This window comes from Giraffa tippelskirchi, chromosome 7 (genome assembly GCF_054371585.1).
Source record: "Giraffa tippelskirchi isolate mGirTip1 chromosome 7, T2T-mGirTip1v1.2.pri, whole genome shotgun sequence".
Taxonomy (NCBI): domain Eukaryota; kingdom Metazoa; phylum Chordata; class Mammalia; order Artiodactyla; family Giraffidae; genus Giraffa; species Giraffa tippelskirchi.
The window spans coordinates 105,554,849-105,564,232 of NC_137281.1; the positions used below are offsets into that span (position 1 = coordinate 105,554,849).

Below are 9,384 nucleotides of genomic sequence, written 5' to 3' on the forward strand. Positions count from 1 at the left end.
AGAAGAAGAAGAAGAAGAAGGAAGTTGTTCTTTGTGCTGGAGGCAATCAGTTCAGTTCAGTTCAGTCGCTCTCCGACTCTTTGCGATCCCATGAACGGAAGCATGCTAGGCCTCCCTGTCCATCACTAACTCCCTAAGTCCACCCAAACCCATGTCCATCGAGTCGGTGATGCCATCCAGCCATCTCAACCTCTGTCATCCCCTTCTCCTCCTGCCCTCAATCTTTCCCAGCATCAGGGTCTTTTCCAATGAGTCAGCTCTTCGCATCAGGTGGCCAAAGTATTGCAGTTTCAGCTTCAACATCAGTCATTCCAATGAACATCCAGGACTGATCTCCTTTAGGATGGACTGGTTGGATCTCCCTGCAGTCCAAGGGACTCTCAAGAGTCTTCTCCAGCGCCACAGTTCAAAAGCATCAATTCTTCGGTGCTCAGCTTTCTTTATAGTCCAACTCTCACATCCATACCTAACCACTGGAAAAACCATAGCCTTGACTAGACGGACGTTTGTTGGCAAAGTAATGTCTCTGCTTTTTAATATGCTGTCTAGGTTGGTCATAACTTTCCTTCCAAGGAGTAAGTGTCTTTTAATTTCATGGTTGCAGTCACCATCTGCAGTGATTTTGGAGCCCAGAAAAATAAAGTCACCCACTGTTTCCCCATCTATCTGCAATGAAGTGATGGGACCAGATGCCATGATCTTAGTTTTCTGAATGTTGAGCTTTAAGCCAACTTCTTCACTCTCCACTTTCACTTTCATCAAGAGGCTCTTTAGTCCTTCTTCACTTTCTGCCATAAGGGTGGTGTCATCTGCATATCAGAGGTTATTGATATTTCTCCTGACAATCTTGATTCCAGCTTGTGCTTCCTCCAGCCCAGCATTTCTCATGATGTACTCTGCATATAAGTTAAATAAGCAGGGTGACAATATACAGCCTTGACGCACTCCTTTTCCTATTTGGAACCAGTCTGTTGTTCCATGTCCGGTTCTAACTGTTGCTTCCTGACCTGCATACAGGTTTCTCAAGAGGCAGGTCAGGTGGTTTGGTATTCCCATATCTTAAAGAATTTTCCAGAGTTTATTGTGATCCACACAGTCAAAGCTTTGGCATAGTCAATGAGGCAGAAATAGATGTTTTTCTGGTACTCTCTTGCTTTTTCGATGATCCATTGGATGTTGGCAATTTGATCTCTGGTTCCTCTGCCTTTTCTAAAACTAGCTTGAACATCTGGAAGTTCACGGTTCATGTATTGCTGAAGCCTGTCTTGGAGAATTTTGAGCTTTACTTTGCTAGCATGTGAGATGAGTGCAATTGTGCGGTAGTTTGAACATTCTTTGGCATTGCCTTTCTTTGGGATTGGAATGAAAATTGACCTTTGCCAGCAATGGTAATCCTTAATTCCATTCCTGATTCCCTGCCATAATGTCTACTGCCACCTATAGTTAGAATGAAGTGCTGTCTTGAAGCCTGCTACACATTTAAAAACCAACTTTTGTTAAGGTTTAAAAAAATGAAATCATACAGCAGCTCATCTTCTCTTTAGTTCTTCTCACTCAGCCATTTCTTCCTTAGCTGTGAGGTCAGAGTAAACTCAGCCTAGAACCCTGCCAAAGTCTGTTCTTCAGTCTTTGTTCTAGCTCCAATTCTGTACCACTCAGAATTAAATCAACTCACCTGGGGGAGGAAAAGGGACTAAAGATCTAAACATCAGAGTTAAGGCTTTGATATTAGAAGAAAATCAGGAGCAAATTTTCATGCTCTAGGGTTTGGCAATGATTTCTTAGATATGTCACTAAAAGTATAAGCAACAAAAGAAAAAAAAAGATAAACTACACTTCATTAAAATCAAGTTTCTCTGCCTCAAAGGATACCATCAAGAAAGTAAAAAGAAAATCTACAGAATGGGAGAAAATATTTAGCAATATTTTAATTATCATCATTATTATTTTATTTCAAAAATAAAAACATTTTAATATTTTAGTAGTATTTTAGTAAATAACATATAACTGATAAGGGACTATATTCAGAATATATAAATAACACAACTCAACAATAAAAAGACAAATAACTCAATTTTAAAATGGGCAAAAGATCTGAATAGGTATCTCTCCAAAGAAGATAAATGAATGGCCAGTAAGTACACGAAAGATGCTTAACATTATTAATTACTAAGTTTAATTATATAAAAACCACAATGATATAGCATTTCACAGCCTCTAGGATGGCTAAAATAAAGCAGACAATAACTGGTGTTCTTGAGGATATGAAGATTAATTAATCCTCATTAATTGCTGATGGGGATATAAAATAGTACTGTACTTTGGAAAACAGTTTGGCACTTCTTCAAAATGTTAAACATATAGTTTCTGTATGACCCAGCAACTCTACTCCTAGGTATATACCTGACAGAAAGGAAAACATAGGTCCACACAAAAACTTGTACATGAATGTCCATAGCAACATTATGCACAGTAGCCCAAAAGTGGAAACTACCCAAATGCCTATCAACTGATAAATGGATAAACAAAATGTGGTATATCGATCCAATGGAATACAAAGAGGAATGAAGTACTGATTCATGCTGGAAGATGAATGAACTCTGAAAACACTACACTCTGAAAACACTACACTAAGTGAAAGAAGCCAATCACAAAAGACAACATTTTGCATGATCCCATTTATATGAAACATCTAGATTTTTCAAATTACATGGATACAAAGAAAGAAAAGCCAGGTATTTTTTAAATCAACATTTAAGATTATTAAGAAAATACTATTTATAAATAAGTCAAGGCCCTAGTAAAATGCCATACCTTGCCACATTGCTTGTAGGAAATTCCCTTTTGGTTACAGTACTCGTAGATGAGGGCTGCACCCTGCACACATAATTTAGCTTTCAGAGATTCAGGTTTGTAATAAATCCCACTATGTATGACACCGCTGTTATGTCCGGTCTGATGAATAGCTATGGAACAAGAGAAATACATTTAAGAGAAAGTACATACATGACTCATTCAAAACCCAAGAAGTGGGGGAATACAGTTAGAGTTGAAGCTGTTAGAGACCACTATTTAAAACTCTGCCCGAGTTTGTTCTTCTGGTCAGAGCACTGTTAGCTTCCCCAGCAGCCAACCACAGTGTCTGTGTCAGGTCCCTCCAGCCCATCTCTGACTTCGGCTATGACTTTGGGGTACAAACCCATCCCTCACTACCGGCAACACTTCAAGGGCCCACTGTGGCTCTCTGCCTTTTGCCCCAGGGTGTTCTCTAATCTTTGGGGCAGGAGGGACTCAACATCCAGAGGGACAATCCTCAAACAAAGGGACAGAAGTTGAAGGGCACATGAGCACAATCCTGGGAAACATTAGGCAGTTCCTCAGAGGTCTTGGTGGAATCAAGCTCACAGCTTCAACCTGGATAACACACCTTCACAAGGTTTTCCCTCCTTCCCTGTTTACTCTCCCCACCCACTGACTCCTGCTTGCTTGGATAACCTCACAAATAAATCACCTTTTTTTTTTTTTTAAGTCACTCTGTCATGTCTGACTCTGCACTCCATGGATTAATACAGTCCATGGAATTCTCCAGGCCAGAATACTGGCGGGGGTATCCTTTCCCTTCTCCAGGGGTTCTTCCCAACCCAGGGATTGAATCCAGGTCTCCGGCATTGCAGGCAGATTCTTTACCAGCTGAGTTACAAGGGAAGCCCATATCCAATATCCAGTATCCAACTTCTAGTCCCAGGCTCTGCTTTCTGAAGAATCCAGACTGGGACACTAGCATTGACATTTAGATTGAAAGATGCAGAACTGACAACATGAGCAGGTGTTCAGGTTTATTGTTGTTGTTCAGTTGCTCAGTCATGTCTTACTCTTTGCGACCCCATGGACTGCAGTACGCCAGGCTTCCCTGTCCTTCACCATCTCCCAGAGTTTGCTCAAAGGTGTTCGGGTTAAGCAACATGATAACATACATACCTAAATCTTTCTCCTTTTCCAGAACACCAATGGAAAGTGCTGGATGTCTCAGGATGAGTGCTCTGGCAGAGGCAAGCCCCACAATTCCGCCACCAATAATGACTATATCAAATGAGCTTTAAAAGAAAGCCATCTTTAAAGTAACACATGTTTACAAAAGATTTTATCAAACTTCACATTTTCATCACCAATGAACAATTAAACTATCAATTAGTAATCATTAAAATCAAATGTTTACTGGGCTTTGTGATATTTGGCTTTAAAAGTTAATCAGCTACAGCCAGCAGACAGAATGGCTAGTTGCCCAAGCTGTTCTAAGTCTCCATTAAATTCTGCATAAGCTGGCTCCATCAGTGGTCACTCTCCCTTACTAACTGTCACAAATTCAAGTGCAGTATTCTTTTGTGCTTTTTTGTTTGTTTCTGGGTTTTTGCAGGTGAGGGGTTGGCCATGTTGCACAGCATGTGGGATCTTAGTTCCCCAACCAGGGACCTAATCCATATTCCCTGCATTGGAAGCATGGAGTCTTAACCACTGCACCACCAGGAAGTCCCTCAAGGGCAGTATTTTTGAGGACAAGTTAACATTAAGTCTTTAACACCTTAGTGTGCAAAAATTCATAATTATTTTATTCTGCTTAGAAGGAAACAGTGAGAAAATCAAACCTTAAGGAAACAAGTGGTCCAGAAATGGGCTCAGAACCAATTTTAGTCATGATAACTCTGATTAACAATCATTTAAAAAATTAGAAAGGGTATGTATAGTCTAACTCCACAGTGACAAGCTTAAAAAATTACCATTAGCGTTGATCTCATGGTCAACAAATCTAGGTTTTACAGGGATATGGCCAATTTCCCTTTTTCACCCCACTTTTTTTTTTTCTCTCCCTCTTGCATTATATTATTTCAATCTAAATTCTAAACATCATCTGTAAATATCCAACATGTTATTTCTAAAAGAGCTCTTTAAAACACATACAATGCTATTATTCTAACAAAAAAATTCAGTTTTTAAATATCTGCAAATATTCACAATTAAACTTTAAGAAGAAAACACAGGAGAAAATCTTTGGTATCTAGGGCTACTTGAAGAGTTCACATCAAAAGCATGACCCATAAAAGAAAAAATTGATAAACTGGACTTCATCAAAATTAAAAGTTTTTGCTCTGCAAAAGACTCTGTTAAGGGGATAAGAAGATGATGAACAAATTGGGAGAAAACACTTGCATACCATATATATGACAAAGGACTCAATTCTTGAAATAAACAAGTCATTTAGAGAATGGATAAAAGATACGAAAAACATCTCATCAAAGAAGATAGATATAAACATGGCAAATGAGTACATGAAAATATACCTTTAGTCATTAAGGAAATGCAAACTAAAACTACAATAAGATATCACCACACCCCTATCAGAATGACTTTTTTAAAAAAGTGATAACACCAAATGCTGATGAAGATGAGAAGAACTGGATCAACTCACACATTACTGGTAGGAATGTAAAATAGTACAGCCACTCTGGAAAAAGAGTATGGCCCTTTCTTAAAAAACTAAACATGTGCTTACTACATGCCTTAGCAACTGCACTCTTTGGCATATATCTGGAGAAAAACACTGTTCAAAAGAATACATGCACCCCAGTGTTCACTGCAGAGCTGTTTACAATAGCAAGTCATGGAAGCAACTGAAGTTCATCAACAAATGAATGGACAAAGATGCAGTGCATATACAATGGAATATTAGTCAGTCATTAAAAACAAGAAATAATGCCATTTGCAGCAACATGGATGAACCTGAAGATTATCATACTAAGTGAAATAAGTTAGATAAAGACAAATACCATACATTGCTTAATTGGGCAATCTAAAAAAGTGATACAAATGAACTTATTTACAAAACAGAAAGACTCAACAGACTTAGAGAATGAACTTATGGTACCAAGGGGATAACTTGGGTGGGGGGAGGGATAGATTGGGAGTTTGGGATTGACAGGTACACACTGCTATATTTAAAATAGATAACCAGCAAGGACCTACAGGGAACTCTGCTCAATATTCTGTAATAAGGTAATGGAAAAACAATTTGAAAAAGAACAGATACATGTATATATATAACTGCATCACTTTGCTGTATACCTGAAACTATCACAACATTGTTAATCAACTATGCTCCAATATAAGAAAAAAAATTTTTTAAAAACTTGAATTCACTTGACATCAGATTTCTAAATTGTGACAATGAAATCCATAAGCCAATAGAGCGACTTTCTTGGTGGTCCAGTATTTAAGACTGCACGGCTAATACAGAGGGTGAGGGTTCCACCCCAGGTCGGGGAAATAAAGTCCCACATGCTACACATTGTAGTCAAAAGATAAAAAGCAAACAAACAAAAGAAGCAAAAAAAAAAAAAAAACCAGAAAACAAAACAAAAACAACAACAACAAACAAGAAGTCAATGAAGTAGTAGTTTCAAGAAGAAAAAAAGGATTTCTAACCTAGAGTTACACTGTATCATTTAAATATGAGGATTCAATAAAGATATTCTTAGATAAAAAAGGCTACAGGAACTTTAACATGCAAGAGACACTCCTAAAAATACTACTGTACCAAAATTTAATGAGTTATCAACTCAAAAAGTTAAATACAATAAGGAAAAACAAATACATAAAGATACATGATATATAAAACAAACATATATATAACAAAATATAACAAAGAAGAAAAATGCTTTATTTGAAAAGATTTATAAAGTAGACAAATCTCTGGCAATAGTAATAAGGAAAAAAGTGAGATGACACAAATAAATAAAACAGAATAATAAGGAAAAATATGTATAGACATGACAACGATCTTAAAAACATAATCAAAGAACATCATGAAGACCTACGTGCTAATAAACTTGATAACGTAGATGAAATGGGGTGAGGGACTCAAGCAAAATTACTGAGACAAGAAGAAATAGAAATTTTGAATCAATTGCTATGAATTAGTCATCAAAAGCTTTCCACCTACACACACACACACACACACACGTGTGTAAATTTTACCAAAATTTCAAGGAATGGATAATCTCTATCATCGAAGATGTTCCAGAAAAATTTAAAAAGCTGAAAACTCCCTAACTCATTTTATGAAGTATCTATGACTCAGGTTCCAAAACTGGATGTTGGTGTTGTCTAGCCGCTAAGTCATGTCTGTCTCTTTTGTGACCCCATGGACTGGATCGTCTGTCCATGGGATTTCCCAGGCAAGAATATTGGAGAGGGCTGCCATTTCCTTCTCCAGGGGATCTTCCCAACCCAGAGACTGAACCCAGGTCTCCTGCAGTGCAGGCAGAGGCTTTACCATCTGAGCCACCAGGGAAATCCCCCAAACTGAATAAGAAATACAAAAAAGCATATTCTATACAAGTAAAATCCAGCTGAAAGAATAGAAAATAAGATACTATTTATCATAGCATCAAAGCAATAAGAGAATCTAAGAATTAACCTAAAGAAAAAAAGAACTTCACAGAGAAAAATTTTAAACTCTATTAAATAACAAAGGCATGCGTGTGTGGATGCTCAGTTGTGTCCAACTCTTTGTGACCCCATGGAGTATACTCCTCTGTCCATGGGGTTATCCTGGCAAGTATACTGGAGTGGGTTGCCATTTCTTCCTCCAGGGGATCTTCCAGACCCAGGGATCAAACCTGTGTCTCCTCCCACTCCTGCACTGGCAAGTGGATTCTTTTACTGAGACACCTGGGAAGCTCCTAAATAACAAATGAGTATGCATAAATGAAAAGATATGCCAAGTTCATGGATGGGAAAACTCAAAATTATAAAGAAGCAATTCTCCCCCAAATCTATCTACCTAATGTAATTTCAATTTTCAAAATAATCTTTTAAGATACTAAATGTTATATAGAATAAAGTCTGTAAATAGTGAAGCAATTAAAAAAAATGAGTGCATGTAAAACTGATGAAAATCTGAACAAGGTCTATGGATTGTGCTAATATCATTTTCCTGGTTTTGACACTGTTACTACAGTTAGGTAAGATGTTGGAGCAAATTAGGTGAAAAAGGGTACATGAGAGCTCTCTGGTCTGGGTTTTTGTGGGCTTTTTTTTTTTTTTTTGGAACTTCCTATGGACCTTTAATCATTTCAAAATAAAAAAAGTATAAACAAAACCTTCACTAACCTTACTTTTCTTCCCTTAAGAAAAGGTTCCCAAAAGAACAGTCTACATACCCCACGATGAATCACAAATTCTATTCCACACTAATACCCCTCCAATCCACTAATACACAGCAGCCAGAATCAACTTTTGAAACATCAACATTTAATCACGTCTTTAAAAGTCTCCCAGCGCCCTTAGAATAAAATTCCACGTGCAGTTAAAGCAAAACCTCTGCTGTGGTGTAACCCCTCTCCGGTGTCTTTCCACACCATCCTCTGTTCCGCCAAGCTCCACCCACACTCATGTTGCCCACATGCTAGTTCCCGAAAAAGTGCCAAGAGCTTTCCAGCTTTGAAACCTTCGCATAAACCACTCCCCAAACAGAGAGCAGGAAAAAAACAGTAATTTCATACGTGATCTCCACATTTCAAATCACAGGACACTGAATTCTGCAGGGTCTGATTAGCAGCTGAGCTGTTTCTCATATGGGCAACTCTATGCAGCCGTGTATGTGCCAGGACTGACTGATTTAAGACCGGTGTCAGATGTTCCAAGTAACAACAGGAAGGCCAGCGAACACACAGCACGTTTGATGGCTTACAGTGTGTGAGGTCCTTTTAATCCTCAAAACGACCACTTGCGCGAGAGACTAGGTTCCGATTCACAACTGAGCCTTAAAGGAGCTTAAGTAGCCCGCCCAGGGTTGAATGGGAAGCGGTGGAGTTGTATTCAAAGCCAGGACTGTTCTTGACCTCTACTCGACACTGCCTTTCTTATTCTTCTCCTCTCGCCCACAAGCCTACGAGTGATACAGGCAGGTAGCTCCTGGGATCTGAGGCTGGAGCCCGGGCTTCACAGGATCCCGACCCTCTCTCTCGCCGAGGACAGCGAAGAAGAGCAGAGGCAGAGGTCCAGCACTAGGCACCTCCAAGAGAGGCAGTGCAGACCGCGGGGGGCGGGCCAGCGGGTACTCACCTGGTGCTGGCTCTGCGGCCACCCTGGCACAACAGCCGGGATTTCCCCGACGCGGGTGTGCGCGCCGCGGAGAAGCCCCCGGGGAAAATCCCCCGGGGCCGTCCGCAGACACTGCCCAGGCAACGCAGAGCGGGTACCATCGCCTGCGTCCGTCTCCCTGCCTCAAGCCCTAGAAGCCAGCCCTTGAGACCTGCAATGCCCGGGTCCCGGCGCCCTCTAGCCCCGCCCCCACGCAGAGGCCAATGAAGGGAGCGCCTTCGCCCC

General features: G+C 39.7%; 1 protein-coding gene across 1 annotated transcript in view; it reads right to left on the reverse strand.

Annotated features, from left to right (window-relative positions):
* L2HGDH (L-2-hydroxyglutarate dehydrogenase) overlaps positions 1 to 9,291 on the reverse strand; it is a 47,106-nt gene extending 37,815 nt beyond the window's left edge. The window contains exons 1-3 of the mRNA XM_081511305.1: positions 9,121 to 9,291; positions 3,979 to 4,094; positions 2,815 to 2,966 (exon numbers count right to left, since the gene is read on the reverse strand). Coding sequence (XP_081367431.1) covers positions 2,815 to 2,966; positions 3,979 to 4,094; positions 9,121 to 9,260 — 408 coding nt within the window. The 5' untranslated portion in view covers positions 9,261 to 9,291. The remainder of the gene's footprint in view (positions 1 to 2,814; positions 2,967 to 3,978; positions 4,095 to 9,120) is intronic.
* Positions 9,292 to 9,384: the final 93 nt, after the last annotated feature.